General features: G+C 41.4%; 1 protein-coding gene across 1 annotated transcript in view; it reads left to right on the top strand.

Moving 5' to 3' along the window:
* LOC126151609 (uncharacterized) overlaps positions 1 to 19029 on the top strand; it is a gene marked incomplete at its 5' end in the record, with an annotated part of 71174 nt that extends 52145 nt beyond the window's left edge. Inside the window, 3 exons of the mRNA XM_049915954.1 lie at positions 3733 to 3870; positions 7247 to 7348; positions 17481 to 19029. Coding sequence (XP_049771911.1) covers positions 3733 to 3870; positions 7247 to 7348; positions 17481 to 17788 — 548 coding nt within the window. The remainder of the gene's footprint in view (positions 1 to 3732; positions 3871 to 7246; positions 7349 to 17480) is intronic.
* Between the last annotated feature and the right edge of the window lie 1396 nt (positions 19030 to 20425).

Raw genomic sequence — 20425 nt, 5'->3', positions numbered from 1 at the left:
ATGTCAGTTGCTGAACTACCTGCTCAAGACAGTCTTCAAAAATCATGTTCAAAAATACTTCACAAGATTGTCTGGCTGCAATGAATCTATACACGTCCCGGTCCATACTGGGTAGATAGAAGTCACCACCAACTAGTATTCCATAATCTGGGTATTCATGCACAACTGACCATAGACTTTCTTTGAATTACGCCAGAACTGTCACAGATGAGCCAGGTGGGAGGTAAAAACATCCAACAATTAACTTTGTTTTGCTCAGACCTGTTATGTATGACTAGATAACTTCACTATCACACTCAATGTCAACCTCAGTAGAGACAATATTTTTGCTGACTGCAATGAACACTCCCCCCTCCAATGGCATCTAATCTGTCTTTCTGGTAAACATTCTGAGACTTGCTGAATATCTCAGTGATGTCCAATAGCTCCCCAAACTGTGACACCTGAAGTAACAGAGCTAAGCCTGTCCCCAGATTGCCACTATACTCACTGTCGATGGTAGTGCAAGACTGTAATTCATCACTAAACACAATGTGACACCATTCATCATAGTCCATGCATCCGAGTGACAGCACCACTCCAAACACAGTGGTTTGCGTTGTGATGTTAACGGTTTCCTACATACAGGACAGTAATTCTCCAGTCCAGCAGCCGCTACCGACCAATGGTGCGGGCAAGCCATTACTTGTTCTCAGATGGCAGGCACTGACATGAAAGAGCTACAGCATGTTTGGTGCACAGTAAAGAAATCTTCCCTTGTGCTGGTCAGGCGTGCTGAACTGGAAACTTGACGATGCGTGTGCCTGTCCTTGTAGTCACTAGGTTTTTCACTGCAAACTTTGCTGGATATTTCCGAAGCATTTCCATCTTAACCGCTTGCACAAACAGTTCCGCTCACATTGTCAGTGAATTGTCTTGACACAACTCTCGACAATATAGAGCTTCATTGTGGACACCATTTTCTTTTTCAGTTCACTGCCCACTAAACAGGGTCTGTTCCTCTCTCTTACTCAAATGTAAAGGCATATCAGAGTACTCAGCACAGAGCATATGAGAGATAGATGTGCACAGATGTGCAACAAAATGTCAGTTTTCAGCATTTTCTGTGATGGGCCATTCTGTCGTGCATCAACAATAGGCAAATCCACATTACCCTTGCAAATATTTTCTGGTACAGTCTTATTTTGCCTACCCTGTATATATCCACAGAAAGATATAGCCACAAAAAGCTACCAGGTGAGGTGGCACAGTGGCTAGCACACTAGACTCACATTCTGGTGGACGACGCTTCAATCTCACGTCTGGCCATCCTGATTTAGGTTTTCTGTGATTTCCCTAAATCGCTCCAGGCAAATGTCGGGATGGTTCCTTTGAAAGGGCACGGCCAACTCCCTTCCCTAATCTGATGACCTCGCTGTTTGGTCTCTTCCCTCGAACAACCGAACCACAAAAAAGCTGTAGACACAAACTGTCCATGCCTTATTGAGTTTCCCTGACGATGGAGGTACAATCCTCCAAAATATGCAGAGGAAAGAATAATGAATTGTTAATAATTACAGTCAATCATTGTTTTAATTGATATCCATACCTGTCGCTATCAGTCTCGACCAAAAATTTTCAAATTTGAAGTTATTTGTTTTTCTCTTTGTAATCATTCATTGTCTTAGCTAGCTGTCATCCAGCTTCTTCTCGTCCCCATGTTCTGTACTAGATTCAAATGTTGTATGTTGGTTGGATATTTCAGTATGAGATGAAGAACTGTGTCATTGGTTGATGAAAAATCTTACATAAATTTTATTTTAACTTTCTCAATACATTTCTTCCAGAAAGTCATTAACAAGTCTTACACACAGTTGATTTCTATGAAATTCAAGTTACTACTCACTACAAGTTCACATCGTTACTCCTGCAAAAAGGTGCATGTCTGCCAAAGGTGAAAAAAATAATGTTAATCCTTAACACAATGGTTTTGAATTTTAATATACCTGTTTTATGCGCTTTAATGCTACATAACAAAGTAATATAAATCCTGGTTTGATTTCTGAATGATGATGTTATGGTCGTCAGTCTGAAGACTGATTTGATGCAGCTGTTCTCACTGCTCTATCCTATGTAAGACTCTTCACCTCGAATAATGACTACAGCCTACATCTACTTACTGTATTCATCTCTTGGTCTCCCTCTACAATTTCTAACCCTCCACCCCACATGTACACTACTACCTCCCCCCACCCCCCCCCCTCCTCGCACCAATACTAAACTGGTGATCACTTGATGCCTCAGAATGTGTTGTGTCACCTGATCCCTTTGTTTAGCCACACATTTCTTTTCTCCTCAACTTGATTCAGTACCTCCACAATACATTTGATCTACTACTCTAGTCTTCTGTAGTACCATATTTCAAAAGCTTCTATTCTATCATTTTCCAAGTTCTTTATTGTCCACATTTTACTTCCACTCCAGACAGACACATTCCATAATGACTTTTTCAGAAATGATTTTATTGGTATAGCCCAACTGCATTTTATATCCTCTCTTCTTTGCCGATTGTCAGTTATTTTGCTACCCAAATAGTGAAACTCGTCAAATACTTGTAGTATCTAATTTCTTAATCTGATTCCCTGAGCATTTTCTGAACTGAAGGCATTCCGTTGCCCTTGTTGACTTTTATCTCATAACACCTCCTCAAGACAATGTCCGCTCTGTCCAATTGCTCTTGCAAGTCCATTGCCAGCTGTCACAGAATTACAATGTCACTGGCAAACCTCAAATTTTTATCTTTTTCTCTTTAAAGTTAAATTCCATCCATAAATTTCTCTTTGGTTCACTTCACTGCTTGCTCAATGAACAGACAATAATATTGGAGGTAGACTACATGTTGTCCCACCCACTTCTCAACTATTACTTCCCTTCATTGATTCAAAGTATAGAAAGAGAGACTTGGATGAGACAACTAACACACACTTCTAAATCATGTATAGACTTTTGTGTACAAAGCTGGTAGCATATCACTCAAATATTGCAAAAGAAACTGGTTGATACTGTGACTGTGAACAGACTGCTACGTCACAAAAGCACTCCTCATGAGACAGATAGTTTGTTCCTTCTCCCAACAAATGAACCTGAAATGGCGAAACAAATAAACCAATTAAAAACAAAAAATACATCTAGTAGACATACTACATGCTGCCTGCAGTGGGTGGTAAAGTCTCCAACTTTTCTCCCACACTTAGCTCTGTTAGAAGGAATAAACATGTTTATAAAAAATAGTAAGGTGATCCCTATTTTCAAAGGAGGCAGCAAGGAGATTTCCAACCAATAACTATCACTTCTGTCTTATCTAAAATAATAGAAAGTGTAATTAAAGACAGTACAGCAAATTTTATAGAAAAAAGCAATACTTTGAATGATGCCCTGCATGGGTAGATGCATATATATGGTAATTAAAAGTTAAGTTGCAAAAATGAAACATATATATGTGTATTGTGTTCCACATTAGTAGTGAGTATCATATATTCTGATACTACACAGCATTGGCAGTAACATTTCAAAGGTATAAAAAGTTTAGGAGCTCCCTTAACAGCCCAGGATATCAGCAGCATCTACTGGTGATGAAAAGTTATTTTGCAGCAATATTGTTTCTGACACTTTAACCCTGCTGGTGCCCATGAGGACTTTAGTCGATACCGGTGCTGGGAAGGTGCAACATTTAACTGCAACTCCTTGTTCCAGTTTCTGACAGTTCTGATGAGGACTACGAGGAGCTGCTGGAGAGGTTGAAGGTGGTGGACTTCCTGTACACAGAGTACTCGCTGGAAGAAGTCATCTACCAGCTGGCCAAGATCATGTTCACACAGTCTCTCACCAGGGGTAAGTTACCTTATTCAAGTCTACAATACACCACGCAATGTCGTACATTTTGGCCATAGTTGCAGCTTGTGGAAAGTAAAGCCATTACTGAGAGTCTGAATGAATGGAAAATATTGCTAAATTCTAAATGTGGAACAAACTGTAAGGTTTGATGACCCATGCCAATATTTTGCAAGTCTTCTAATGCTTCTTACACCTCTACCATTTTGGTGATTATTAGGTGCTTTAAACAGTTATTAAAGAATTCAATACAATGCCATGATGATCAGCTCGCTTGCTATGACTCATAAAGATGTGACAACACTGGTCAGTAAGCTTAACACTATGCTGTCCGGCGACAGCACAGTGGTGTCGTGCACGAAAAAGCGGTAAACGGCCGGCAACATTACAGTAGTGCCATCTGCATGGTATTGTTCAGTGGCCAGCGACACCACAGTGGTGTCATGAGCATACTACCACGCAGTTGCCAATGACTGCATTTTAGTATCTTTTGCATTCTGTTGGTGTTTTGTTTAGGTAACAATAAGTTACACACATCAACAAGTTTTTTGTTTTTATAAGTACTTGTGCCCTTTCATCACAATGGACGAAAGAGACAACAGGATTATTTATGATGAATGTGTGGACTTCTTGACTGATGTTCCGGACAACTTGGCCAAATGGGAAGAAGACATTGGATATCGAAAAAATGAAAGTGAAGCAGAATTGTACGAAGATAGTGAAATCCGTCCAAGAAGAATTTGGCGAACACCACGGTTGCTAACTGATTTGGCTGAATCAGACAATGCACAGTGGACGGACTTTGATTTACTGATGACCAATAATAAATTTGAAGGATCCCTGGGTCCAGAGCATCAAGGATATCATAGAATTATATATTCAGAATGACCTATTTGAATATATTAGAAACAAAACCAACAAGTACTACAGTCAAAATTGCAATAGAAGGATTAAAAAATAAATGCCAAATTTGTCAACATTATGGGACCCGAACTTAGAAAATGGTTTCAGCTTGCTATCCTTATGGTAACTATAAAAAAAGCAAAGATTGATGATTATAGGTCAACAAATCCGTTGATAAACACACCAATATTTCGCAAAACGATGTCCTGCAACCAATTTGGACAAATATTATCATTTTTACATTTATCCGACAGCAACAATAAATTGGGTAATGCCAACCAGCTTGTCAGAGTGCAATTCATAATTGATTATTTTTCCAAACAGTTTAAAGAAAAGTTTGATCTAAGTCAAAACATCTCAGTTGGTGAAGGAATGATACTGTGGCATGGACAGTTAAATTTTAAAGTTTAGAATCCTTCAAAAATTACGAAATATGGCATGTTTATTTGGCTGCTGTGTGATCTGAGTATGGGATACATTTCCTCATTCAAGATATATTCCAGCAGTGGACAGCCTTTAGCAAAAACAGTGATAGAACTACTGACACCTTCTGATGGAAAGTGGTATCACCTCTGCATGGATAATTATTATAACAGTGTAGAACTTGCAGAGAAGTTACTTGAGAAGAAAATTTGAGTTTGTGAAACGATAGGTCAAAATATAGGATTTCCGAAAAATTAAAGCACAAAAAAGTCAATACATTTGAAGCTTGTCATCAACAGAAAGGTGACAAGTGGCCAGCAACAAGCCACGTAATCGGAATTAGCGCTGCCGGCGCCAAGCGAATAAATTTGTAGGAGACGCGCGGACAACAAAATGTTAATGAGCTTTGGTCGGCAATTTATATTTATACAAATGACTGACTAGTAAGCAAGTGCACAAGATCATAACTCAGTGCAAAATAACTTAATTACTTGGACTGACAAAAGTAGTACCTTCACTCTTTGAATGCCAGCTGACTGCACCTACATGGGTGACACCTATTTAAAGACCTGTTAAACAGATATTACAAAATGTTAAAATTCAAAGCTATCATGCTTTAGATATTGTAACAATATTATCAGAAGGAAAGATGCTACTCGCCGAATAGCGGAGATGCTGAGTCACAGATAGGCACAGCACAAAGAGACTATCAGAATTATAGCTTTCGGCCGTTAAGGCTTTTGTCAACAATAGAAATATATACGCATTCACACACTCACGCAAACCCATCTCTCACACACAACTGCAGTCTCGGGCAATATGAGTGTGCGAGTTGCATTTGTGTGCGTGTTGTGCCTATCTGCGACTCAGCATCTCTGCTATATGGTAAGCAGCAACTTTCCTTCTCATAATATTGTTACATTCCATCCTCAATTTTCCATTATTTGATGCTTTAGATATTGTTGATTATGATAGATTAATTTGGTCCTGAAGCACTTCACATTCACTTTCATAGTTCTGGATGGTATACTGACAAGTTAACAGCTTTAACTTTTTAACAAATTTCTTGGGATAACTTTAAATAAAAACTTGCAATGGACTGATCATGTGGACAGTTTACTGAAGAGATTAAATAGTTTAGTTTAAGCAATGAGGGTACTACACAAAGTAACAGATTTAACGGTGAAGAAAACTGTATACCACATGTATTTCATAACACTTATAAGATATGGAATAATATTTTGGGGTGCTGTCAGAGCAATGACAGGAACCAACAGTAGACATTCATGCAAACCACTATTTGAAAGCCTGGACTTCATGCAATCCCTTCAATCTTCACATATGAAATACTACTCTTTGAACAGAAAAACTCGCATCTGTTTGAAGGAAATACATTCACACATGCCTATGAAACTAGACATAAATTGAAATACATGCTACCTTGTCACCGCCTGACAGTATATGAAAATACTCCATATTACATGGCTCTGAAGCTCAGAAATAAGATAAGATCAATATTTGGAGAATCCACATTGGAGACCTTTGACACATACTTAAAAAGCAAATGTTATTATAGTCTAGGAAAATTTCTAAATGAATAAAAAGCAATGTTATAGTTTAAAAGAATTTATAAATAGGAATAGGGAGTAAAGATACAAGTACAAATGGTATACTTTCGAAGCCATATAGATACAAAGTATACACGTTCACTGTGTATTCATGTTTATATATAGAATTATAGTTTGAATGGCGGTTTGTATCCCATTCAGTACATCCATACTTCATACAGGTGTGTGAAGGCTACGTTAATGCTTCAATGAGTTACAAAAAGATTTAAAATATAATGTGGTATTTTTATTATAATAAGCAATGTATGTATTATGTATTTCCTGTGGTATATAAAATACTGTAACAACTTAGGTTAAAGACTGACTAGCCACCAGTGTACTTAATCGAAAACATGTTTTTATACAATCAATGTGACAATAAAGTATCTTATCTTATCTGACACATAGGAAAGAGAACATCTGTGATGTTGGCATGTTTACAGGGAGTGCTGAGGCCCAGAGTGCACTACAGAAGTTCACAGCATTCCTCGAGGCAGAGGCGGAGCAGGGACACATCTCGCGCAGCCTCGAGAAGAAGGTTCTCGGTAAGTGCCTCATGCTTACAGCGTGAGCAAAAATATCAAATAGTATAAAAAGGTAACATTGTTCAGAAATTATATTTTCAGAAGGTACAAGAAAAGGATGTCTGGCAGTGAATCCTGAAATATAGCTATCAGTGTAAGGAAAGACAGACAGACAATGATAGAATGCACCACAGAGACAGACACCAAGAACAAAATTTAGAATCATCGCACTACACTATACAAACTGTACCTATACCAAACAAATGCTGTACTACACTGTACAAACAAACACTACACTACAATAAACATTACACAAACAAACAGTACCCAGATATAATGACCAGAACAGAGCATCACAGACAAATACACATTATTATTAAAATCAGCCAGAATCCACTGGATAATTGGCTCCAAATCCATAAGACTCAATATTACCTATGTAAGTACATGCATCTCCATTATGGATTAATGTTCTAACAAGGCTATGCAATTGCAATAAGTATATCAAGTACAATGAGTGATTGACATCACAACTGCAAAAGCATATAGATCAGTCTGGAATTAACTACTACACTACTGGCCGTTAAAATTGCTACACCATGAAGAACAAAATTTAACTGACAGGAAGAAGAAGTTGTGATATGCAACTGATTAGCTTTTCAGAGCATTCACACAAGCTTGGGGCCAGTGGCGACACCTACAACGTGCTGACATGAGGAAAGTTTCCAATCGATTTCTCATAAACAAACAGCAGTTGACCGGCGTTGCCTGGTGAAACGTTGTTGTGATGCCTTGTGTAAGGAGGAGAAATGCGTACCATCATGTTTCCGTCTTTGATAAAGGTCGGATTGTAGCCTATCGCGATTGCAGTTTATCGTATCGCAACATTGCTGCTTGCATTGGTCGAGATCCAACGACTGTTAGTAGAATATGGAATCGGTGGGTTCAGGAGGGTAATACAGGACACCGTGCTGAATCCCAATAGCCTCGTATCACTAGCAGTCGAGATGACAGGCATCTTATCTGCATGGTTGTAACGGATCGTGCAGCCACGTCTATATTCCTGAGTCAACAGATGGGGATGTTTGCAAGACAACAACCATCTGCACGAACAGTTCGACGACGTTTGCAGCAGCATGGACTATCAGCTTGGAGACCGTGGCTGCAGTTACCCTTGATGCTGCATCACAGACAGGAGTGCCTGCGTTGGTGTACTCAACAACGAACCTGGGTGCACGAATGGTGAAACGTCATTTTTTCGGGTGAATACAGGTTCTGTTTACAGCATCATGATGGTCGCATCCAAGCTCTGTTTGACTCGATGCCCAGGCGTATCATGGCCGTTATTACGGCCAGAGATGGTTGTTCTGGGTACTGATTTCTCAGGATCTATGCACCCAAATTGCGTGAAAATGTAATCACATGTCAGTTCTAGTATAATATATTTGTCCAATGAATACCCGTTTATCATCTGCATTTCTTCTTGGTGTAGCAATTTTAATGGCCAGTAGTGTATTTATTCTGTCAGGGATAACACCAATAATTATAAAATTAAATTTAGAAATACTAAGCGAACATTAGAAACTACTGATCCTCATAAGAACTCGACTTGTCATTTTGAATGAAAGAAAAAACAGGAAGCAATACTTGATATAATGTTCACTGACAGGAGTAGGATAGGCAAAGCAGGTTTCGTGAACAAAGAGCCAACATACCAGATCAAACATAAACTGCGAACTGAACGCTTAATCAGGTAGAATGCTTCACATTTCAAAAGTTCTCGGAAAGCTAAGGCACTAACTGGCTTACAAAAAAATGACAGTAAAACAACATCACATTCTTTGAGGAGTCAAAGCCATAATAACAGCCTTATTCATGACATAAGATTAGAATGTTACAAAAGAAGAACTGGACTAGCTCAAACAGAAATGAACTTGCAGAATATTTGGTTAAAAATGCATCCAGACTGCAGTACCTTCAAAGAACAAAAGTCATGAACAGTGACTCTGGAAGAATGAATGGCAACAAACTACAAAGGAATCATTACATCATAATATTTTCCAATTGTGCACCAAACACTGGTGGACACATTACCAATCTCTCATAATTCTACGGTGATTTTAATGAGACACAAGAAACCAAATGTTTACTACAATCAATTCAGAATAACTAACAATGCCCTATTTCCATGCACTGGTGGAAATCAAACAATGGATCACATGTTACAGGAACGTAACAAAACAGAGAAATTCCCAAAATGTCTGAATTTCAGTCAGCAAATGAGAACACACACTACTAATTTTGAGGCAGTAACCATTGTTCAAGAAATTGTGCAATATTTAAAATATTTTTTGCCTAAATCAGACATCATAATTAAGTAAACCAACATTAGTATTACCATATGAAATAGAGCATGGAAAAGCCAAGATGCAATAATGACATTATTCTGAAAAGTATAGATAGCTACTCACCATACAGAGGACATACTGACTTGCAGGCAGGCACAAAAAAATTACCACTATATATTTGAGCTTTTGGCCCGAAGGCATCCTTCTAAAGTAGAAAACACACACGTGACCACAGTCTGAAAGGACAGAGACAATGGTCGTATGTGTGAGGCCAAAAGCTCAAACATTAATATTAATGATCACATAGACTCAGTCATGGGTAAAGCTGTGACAGACTTTCAGTTCATTGGCAAGATATCAAAATCTGTTGTAACAGAGCTTCCCAGACAAATAGTTTCAGTTAAGCAAGCTTTTTCAAGATGATCTAGTGCTAATACTCAAGTTTAAGGAATATTCCTTTGTCAAATACATAATAGCTTTTACAGTTGGCAGTCGTAGACACCAAGTTTAGAAAAATGACAGTACTCTGCATTCTTTCTGCCCAAAGTCGTACCATTTGTGTTTATGGTACTATTGTGGTCAGATAGTAGGCTTAACATGCTACTGCTGTCTTCAGTCAAAGACTGGTTTGATGCACCTCTCCATGCTAATGTTAGCATATCCTGTGCAATCCTCTTCATCTGCGCAACAAACCTGCTTACTGTAATCAAACATTCGTCTCCTCCTACAATTGTTACCCCTTCATTACCAAACAGACAATTCCTTACTGCCTCATATCAACTGCTTGCTTCTTTTAGTCAGTTTGTGCCACAAATTTGTTTTATCTCCAATTAAATTTAGTATCTCTTCATTAGTTATCCTATCTGCCCACACAATCTTCTACAATCTTTAGCACCTGATTTCACAAGACTCTATGCTATTTTGTCCATACAAGGGTACAGCCCAAACAGACACTTCCATAAATGACTCCTTAATGCTTAAATATATAATAGATGTTAAAAATTTCTCATTTTCATCAACTATAGCCAGTCTGCATTTTGTATTATCTCTGCTTTAGTCATTACTAGTTATTTTGTTTCCCATACTGTTCTTTAAATACAGCAAATGATGACTGTTTATTCAGATTAAATGGCTTGCAGATTATCTGTGCATAATATGGCAAATTTTGACAAAATATAAATAGTGCTACAGTAGTCTGTCACAATTATAATGATTATTTTCATTTTGAATACAAATTTCTGGTTGTCGAGATGTAGGTGACAAGCTTGTCTGAATGGTCAAATAGTGATTACTGTGAACTGAGATTTGAGCAACTAAGTGACACATATAGAGAATAACATCTATTCAGGAGAGCAAAGATGAGACAATCGAGGAACTCGTTAATGTGCACAAGGAGGCACTGAACTCTCATTATAGTATGTCAAACAAAATCTGTTTAAATATAACACTGTTTTGACTCTGCAGGAAATGAAAATTGTTGGCAGGATGAAAAATAAACAGAAAAAAAATTATACAGTTATTTCTCCGAAAGGGAACTAAAAGCAAGTGATATGAAAAACAGAATCTTTTAGTCTAGGATGGAATAACAACAACATGAAAGGAGATATCACTACTCACCACACACGGGGCATCCCTGGAGGAATGGTAAATATGAAGGGAATGATCATTCGATGCAAAGAGACTTCATATGGACATATGCCCTATTCTGAATGGTTTTCTAAGGTAGAACATATTTAATGTTTATTTGCTTTTGGGTCAGTGGTACAGATAAGTATGTCTTACCCATCAAACCCCTTTGACATTTTATTCTAGCCCAACTTACCTCATTGCTTCCAACCTCTTTGTCCACAATATCTTTCTGTTATTAAAATAGGACATTGAATGTGCGGTTATCCACAGTGCGTTGTCAGTAAAGTAGTGCAAGAGATTGAGACTGTATTTGAGGAAAGTGTCAATTCACTGTGGTTGTACACACATTGGCTAAAATGCCACAGAACTATAGTAATGAAGAATATGCAGAGACAGTGTATGCTGATGGCATCTATGATGTAGTGCTCACAAAGAAAATCGATAAGAAATTACGTTAAATGTGTTCTATCTCGGAAACGATTTCATGCAGGACATATGTCAATATAAGTTTTCTTTGCTTCAAATGATCATTCCTGTCATACTCTTGAATATTGATCATTCTTCCTGGAACACACTATAGAGTAGGATCTGCTGTGAAAACACTGCAGCAACCCAGCAAGGAGTGTTGTTCAGTATGGCCAACAAGACCGTCGACCAGTGATCCATCAGTTTAGATTATTTCTGAGCCCTCAGACTGGCTAAGAAGAGATATTAAATGCCGACAGAGGGCCGCAGGTGGAACTGAGTCTTTGGGGCCTTGCAATAGATCCGGCCAAAGCCGTGGCCAAGGTATGGACCATGGAGGTGTACGGAAGGGGGCCTGCAGGAAGGGTGTTAAGGGGGAAGCGCCGAGTTCATGAAGAAGAGACTGAATATGGACGGTGAAGCTAAGCCCAATTTTGGGCCACCGTTGTGGGAGATGGACCACCCTGTTGGGGAAAAGAAGACGGTAATTTGGATGGTGAGACTAAGTTCTGGATAGGGTGGAGAGTATGACGATGACAGAAGTGCATCACACAAGTTTTGGCAGCCGAAAAATGAAAGCCGTGAGTGAGGGCCCACGACTGCAGCCTGCAGACAGCGTCCAGCTGCAACAGTAGAAGAGGCGCAGAACAAAACACAAAAATCGTCAGCATATAGGGAGATACTGACGATCCTACTGCTAACGTGAGACCATTGATGGCAGTTAAAATGTGTGGGACACCTAGGACAGAGCCCTGTGGGACCCCATTCTCTTGCATGTCGGGTGCACTATGGGAAGAACCAAAGCAAATTCTGGAAGTGTGGTGTGACAAAAAGTTCTGTATAAAAATCAGAGTGGGCCCCGAAGGCCCCACTAGTGCAGAGTAGTGAGGATGTGGTGTTGCCAAGTGGTACCATAGGCCTTTGTGGGACCAAAAAAGACAGCAATGAGGTGTTGTCTCTAGGAAAAGGCTGATCGAATGGCAGACTCCAGGTACACCAAGTTGTTGGTGGTGGAGCATCCTTGGCAAAAACCACCCTGGGACAGAGCCAGAGGTCCTGAGACTCAAGGAGCCAACACAACTGCTGGCTCACCATATGTTAAAGCAGCTTGAACAGAATGTTGGTGAGGCTTATGGGACAATAGCTGTCAACATCTAGTGGGTTCTTCCCAGGCTTTAGGACTGGAACGATTACACTTTCCCGTCATTGTGATGGGAATTTGCCAACACTCCAAATGCAGTTGAAGACACCAAGAGGTGGCGTTGGGAATACGCTGACAGATGTTTTGCATTTGTGAATGGATGCCATCTGGGCCAGGGGATGTGTCAGGACAGTCAGCAAGGGCGCTGACAAATTCCCACTCACTGAAGGGAGCATTATATGGCTCAAGGTGGCGTGGAGCAAAAGAGAAGTGTTGTCACTCCACCCTCCGTTTGAGGAGATGAAAGGTGGGAAGGCAATTCTCCAACGCAGAGATGCAAGCATAATGCTCAGCAAGATGCTCTGCAAAAATGTCAGCACTGGCAGATACAGCTCCATTTTTGCAAATTATAGGGACACCTGTTGGGTTCTGATAGCCGTAAAGTCGGTGGAGCTTGGTCCAAACCTGGGAAAGGGAGGTTCGTGTGCCAACGGTGGAGATATAGCATTCCCAATCTCCTGCTTCCTTTGTTTGATGAGGAGGCGAACCTGTGCTTAGAGCCATTTGTAGGCAATAAGATTCTCCAGGGACGCGTGGTGCTTACGATGTTGGAGGGCCCATTTACGATCTCTAATGGCTGCAGCGATTTCTGGTGACCACCAAGGTACTGACTTCCACCAGGGGAAACTGGAGGAATGAGGGATTACTGATCCGGCTGTGGCAACAATGGTATTAGTGATGACATGGATCACTTCATCAATGGTAGCATCCAGCGGATACTCAATGTTAGTAGTGGATGTGAAAGTGTTCCAGTCAGCATTGGGAGGAACCCACCTGAGAAAGTGCCGAGATGAGAGATGCTGCAGTAGTAGGAAGAGTGGAAAGTGGTCACTACCAAACAAGTCATCATGTGCTCTCCAATGGATAGATGGGAGGAGGCCAGGACTGCAAACCAAGAGATCAATGGCCGAATATGTGTCATGTGCCACACTGAAATGAGTGGGGGCACCTGTATTTAGGAGGCAAAATTCACGGTCCTCAGCATCTATGCCACAGCCATTAACCTTGACTCCACCCCACAAAGGGTTATGGGTGTTAAAATCACCCAGAAAGAGGAAAGGTGGGAGGAGTTGCGAAATGAGTGCAGCAAAAATGTGGGGTTGTGCTTCACCATCTGGAGGGAGGTCGATGTTACAGAAGGTAATTTCCTGTGTTGTCCTCACCCTGACAGCCACAGCTTCTGAAGATGTTTGAAGGGGCACAGGTTCACTACAGACAGTGGTAAGAACAAAAATACAGACTGTCACAGGCAGGATTGTTTTTGTGATACCAGCAGTATCCATGAAGGGAGGGGGTCCACATTGCAGGAAACGAGGTCTCCTGAAGGACAATGCAAAAAGCAGGTGTACTGCTTAAATTTGACCACAGTTCCACTGGAGAATGATGCTTTCTGTCATCTGGGGTGGCATGGACTGACGAAGGAGGCAAATTAAGCCTCAGCAACACCTGTTGCTACTGGTTGAGTGTTGGCATCCAGTACGATGGCATCTGTGAGAGCTAGATCCTCAGGGGATGCCAGAGTCTCTACCTCATCCTTGGCTGCAGAGCCATGGGGGAGTGCTGGTGTAGGGGGCTCCCATTTCTTGGTAGACTTTTTCTTTGAAGTTTTCCCCTCCCACTGCTCCTTAGGGACTTGTTGTGAGGGCTTCTTCGGAGTAGCTATAGGGACAGAGGAAGATCGTGAAGCCCTTTGACCAGCAGCCAGTGGCTCTTTCAACCACTGTGAGGACTGTGGAAGGTAAAGTCCCAAGGAACCCCTTCCACAGTAGAGGATGCCATTGCTTCTCCAGCTGGAGGGAGGGGATCGATGTACCTGGCATTTTAGCAACAGAAGACGACATGCCCCCAGCCAGCTAGATGGGGGAGGGAGATGGGCATCCCTGAGTGCCCAGTGGAGCAACCTTAGACAATGGGCATAATGGCATCAGTGATGGCAATGCCATTGCGGTGGCAGCATAAGAAGATAGCATGGGAACAGGGTTTAATCTTTCATATTCGAGTTTAGCCTCATGATAAGATAGCCTGTCCAGGGTCTTGTACTCCATAATTTTGCGCTCCTTTTGGTAAGCACAGGGAGTGAAATTTGTGTAAGTTCCTCAGGGGGCAGGAGTGATGCTGTCCACAGTTCACATAGACAGGAGACAGCGCCCATGGAGTATTCAGATGCAGCAAACGTCCATAGTCTCTACATGTAGCACTGGAAGGGTACCAAGAGGACATATGCCCAAATTTCCAGCACTTTAAGAACCGCATAGGGGGAGGGACATAGGGTTTGACGTCGCATCAGTACACCACCACCTTGACCTTTTCAGTTAATGAATCACTCTCAAAGGCCAAGATGAAGGCACTAGAAGCAACCCTATTGTCTTTGGGTCCCCTGTAAATGTGCCGGACGAAATGGACACCCCACCATTCTAAATTGGCACATAGCTCGTCATTGGACTGTAACAGGAGGTCATGATGAAAAATAATTCCCTAGACCATATTGAGGTTTTTGTGAGGAGTGACAAACAGGAATATCACCCAGCTTGTCACAGGCGAGTAACGCCCAGGATTGGGTTGGAGATGCCGTCTGAATCAAAATCAACCCACTGCATATTTTGGACAGCGCTGTCACTTCCCCAAAGTTATCCTCTAGGTGCTCAACAAAAAACAGAGGCTTTGTTTCCAGAAAGGAGCACCCATCAGCTCTGCTACAAATTAAGTAACATGGCAAATAGGGATCCTGTCACTCTGAAGCCCTACGTTCCTCGCAACGTGTTGCTAGGGAGAGGAATGATTTAGGATCATACCTGTCAGTGTTGTAATCAACCTTTCCTTTCTTAGAGACTGCTGGGGGCATTCAGTTCCCAGCAAAAGATAACTTAGTCCGCTTCATTGTGGGTCATCCACCCTGATGCCACCCACTCTGAGCAGGAGCTCTCCCCATGGGCACCACCCAGCCACAGCAAAGGCCACCTGGCATGCTGGGAGTCCGGGTGCCCCATAAAGATGGGCATCTACTCCTTGGCATACATGGGGAGTTTACAGCTTGGGCATCAGCAGTGTTGTCAGGGGGCTACCACCAAATGGGTATATGACAGCCCCACCACAACAGGCTGGCTACCATGCTGGATATTGGGCACCGAGGAATATTGTCACGGGGCAAAAGAGGACAGCAGACAACAGAAAAAGATGACATACCATGGAAATTATCCTCACTGAAATAGTTGAATTGCAGGTGGAGATGCAAAGCCATGAGAAGAGGTTAAGGAGATCAAATCTAAGGGCACTATGGACAACTCATGCACCATGTAAGGTGTCCTTCCCCATATGGCCTGCACTTCTGTAGAATTTGGAAAGTGGCAGGTCAAACCAGAAAATGGGACCTGAACTGATATGGCTGAAAACTGTGAGACACCTTTTAGTCTCCTCTTACGACAGGCAGGAATACCTCGGGCATATTCTAACGCCCGGACCCGTATGGGATCCACTGGGATGGTAGGCAGTTTCATTCCTTTGCAAGTGCGGTTGACAACTGCTGGATGGTTGTCACATGTGGCTGTTCTGGAATACGTCACCCCCCCTACACATCCCCCATGTGCTTGACGGGGTTTACATTGGGCAGGGCAGGTCAGTCCCCTCATCGAAAATCCTCTCATTCGACGACCTCCTCCACCTGTGTGAAGGATTACAGTGCCACATCAATGTTGACTGGCAAGTATACTCTGTTCAAACATTTGGAGATCAGTACAGTGAAACAACATTACACTTTGCCTTACTGTAACATCTGGACCACCAAAACTTTCATGTTCAACATTGTTCCCGGGTGCTTTACACGTTCCCATCTGTCGCCGTAAGAAGTTATGTCCAGAATCACTTATCAGATTAAATCTGCACTCATCTGAGAAGAGCATACCCCACTCCTCTAATTGGTCCGGTCCCTTTGCTCTTGGAACCATTGCAAACAGTGCAACCAATGTTCAGGTGTTAGCGGAACATGACGGACTGGTCATCAGGCAAAAATCTCAGTCTCACACACTCAACGTGCTACTGCATGCCTTGCAATCCTGCAGCTGTAGTTGACCACGGTCAACCGACTGCTCTCCATCAGGCAGCAGTGCTCGTGGTTCGCAACACTCCCCGAGTGTGTGAAACTGCTGTGAGCAATACCAAACTCCTGGGGTACACTCATCACACTTGATCCTTTTTCACGTTTCCCAATAATTCTTCCCTGTGTGAAATCCAGGTGATGTCTCCGGCCCAATTGTGAACAAGATCACCGTCACAGTATACTGTAACTGCTGTTTGATTGACACATACACCTCTCCTGTAATTTACTCTGTTAAATTTAGATGGCAGACTCACAATTACCTTTAAGCTGTATAGTAGCGTTTATTGGCAGTGCAGTACACAAATAAAATTTCTATGATGTCTTTGTCAAATGTTAATGTATACTGGCACCTCGTCCTCCGAAGTTGTACTTCTCGATGGGATCTACGGAATGTGACGAACGATTTCTTACCTGCAGACGTGCTGATAGCATCGCTGACGGACACGCTGTCAGAAAAGCCGCAGCTTCTGGCCGCGGCTCGCGAAGGCCTGGCCAACGGCGCACCCCTCCGCACGGCTCCCGCTCCCGGTGGCCTCGGTGCCGGCAGCGCGGGTGGGGCCAGTGCTAAGGACCAGATGCTGCTGCGCCAGCTGCTGAGCCTCGCGCCCACGGCACAGCCGGGGTCATCGCGCGGACGGCACGACGGACAGGGCGAAGTCGCCGGTGACACTCGAGCCGGCTCCGAGCTGGGGGCGGTGGGAGCGCGTGCCCACTCTGCAACCTAGACAGCTGGGAGATGCAGTGTGCAGTTCCCCGTCACCTCCCCACTCTCGTGTCTCCTTGCCCCTCTCGGCAACTGTTTGCTTTTCTGCATTTTGCATTATTTGCTTACTTAATCCGGCCCGTATTTGCTATTTGCTACAGGTAATGAACTGTTATAAAAGACAAATGGACCATGCGTAGACACAGCATTTTCCCTCACTATCACAATCATCATTGTACTAGAAATAATAACCTCCATAAATTTAGAACGAGAACTTGTGGGTGGGTCCATATTTTTCTGAAAATGGCTTTTCCACAGTTACTATTTATTGTTTATATATCATTATTTGCAAATTGTTTCAGAGATCCAGCCCCATTCCCAAGTACTCACTGTTGTAACCAATCGAGCTGCCCACAGTCAGGCTTCACTGTTGCCAGGTTCGAGCTTGACATCTTGGCCACTTACAAGAAGATGTAGGCTCGTGTCTGGATTATAGATCTGACTGCTGCCCTTCTATCTATCACAGCACTAGCAGGGGGAGGGGTGGCAAGTCCATAGCCCCGGTCGCCCTTTACATCCAGAAAAGATCCACAGCACTCACTGTGACAGCATCAAAAATTTCCACCCCTACCCAGGTCTGAACCCATAAACCCACCCTCCCACTCACTCACCCACCACCCACCCAGTCTCTCCCTCCCTCTCTACATCATTGTTAACATTCAGGTCCTGTAATTCTAGATGGTATCTGGATGCACCAGAAAGATTGTACTGCCTAACAGAATTATTTAGTTTAATTACAAAGAAATAGACATTTAAAATTTCATGGATGCATAGCATGAATCTGTGACATGATTAACAGAAAATCTTTGTCATAGTAAAGGTAACCTGAAAAATCAAGTACAACAGCTAGCCAAGAATCTGAAGGAAGTCACGGGTTGCATAAAAAAACAATTTCACCTCTTGTAAGTTCATGCCCAAACAACTGGCAGAAAAAAGTCTGAAAATGAAAAATGCATGGACCTAGGACAATAATGGAAGTAGGAAGAAGTTTTGGTAAGATGTAAAGACTAAAGCTAACTAGTGATTGTACATCCTCTATAAAAGCCCCAACGTATAAATAATAATATTATTAAACAATAAACTTTAGCTGTGGAACTTCCTATTTGCAGAAAAATGTTGTGTCTTGTCTCTACGATCCACTTGCCTGCAATTCTCTTCATTTCTCCCTACCTTTCATACATAATTTTCCTCTTCCTTCCTTCCTTCCAAACAATGTTGTCCCCAAAAAAAAATCTTAATAGACCGGTTATGCCCTCTTCCAGTTGTTTTTTGAGAGCTCTCTCTGGATTTATTACTTTTAGTACAATTTCATTTGTTGTTCACTCTGTCATACTGGTTTTGGTCATCTTCCTCCATAACGACACTCCTGCTGCTTCTAGATATTTTATATCACACAGGTTAATTCCTACAGAACAGGAAATCAGCAACAGGCCATTGTTAATAATGCTGTTTATTGAGAACAGTCAATTGCTGCTGATTTACTTGTTTGTAAGAGTTAACCTCTTTTTTACACAGCCAATGTCTCACTATGTCAGTTTTCAACAAAACAGCATTTCACATAATACCTTAAGAAAGTTCAGTTTTTATAGCCATACAACAACATAGATCATATGTATATTTTGATATATAGTAAACCTCCTTGTCACAGAACATAAATTACCACTTTAAGAGCAATTTCATTTCATAACTGAGAAAGTATCAACACACTTCCTATGCATAAAAAATACAATAGTATTCTGTTACCTTGTACCAACTCTTTAAGCAATGTGACAACATGTAAAACTGACACAGTACGTGCTTCAAAGCTTCGACAGAGAAACTTGAATTTTACGGCTTCAAATGTACCTTTCAAAGAATGAAGCAGAGATATTTTTCCCTTGCTCATAGTCTCTCCTCTGCATTTCACTTCCTTCTGTCAGTATGTACTGCTCTTACTCTCTTTGTGATAGTGATTTTTCTTCTTTGACATTTATCGCCCCTGTGTTGCACCTTTAGCTACTGAATCCTTCGGCTATTTACCGGGCAAGGAGACACAATGAGCAAAGTGAAATATTGCTCTTTCCTGATTTTTCCTTATTTGCTGAGTATAGTAAACATTGAGTTGTTCTGTCCTAGAAGAGTCCAGTTTTAGTTCCAGTGCTTTCTATAAACGTAACTTCCTGTGAACATGTACAAAATACTATTAATAATATGCAACCAGTAAATATCTACGGTTCTATAGCTATGAAAATATTGGCTAAAATTATATGAATAAATCAAAATACTACAAACATTTTTCATCCATATACTATATCACATCAATGTCTAAAGTAAATTTATGAAAAATGCACCAGATCATTATTCTTTCAGCTATTATACACTAAAGAAAAATCTGTACAATGTGTATGATATAAGTTTAAGTTTAGGATATTTCTGTGTGAGATAATCAGTTCACATTCCAGAACTTTTTTTTCAATTGCCAGAAATAGCAAATTATGTATGCAGTGTAGCAGACACCATTGCTAGCATTTCCAGTTTAGCATAGCTGCAACTTCCATACCTCTGTATCAGTGTACCAGAGCAATTTTCTTGGTGTAGTGCCATATCTTTTTTTAAATTT

Source organism: Schistocerca cancellata, unplaced genomic scaffold (assembly GCF_023864275.1).
Source record: "Schistocerca cancellata isolate TAMUIC-IGC-003103 unplaced genomic scaffold, iqSchCanc2.1 HiC_scaffold_1076, whole genome shotgun sequence".
NCBI classification, from domain to species: domain Eukaryota; kingdom Metazoa; phylum Arthropoda; class Insecta; order Orthoptera; family Acrididae; genus Schistocerca; species Schistocerca cancellata.
Note: the sequence above shows the minus strand (reverse complement) of the source record. Positions and strands in the feature narration are given on the sequence as shown.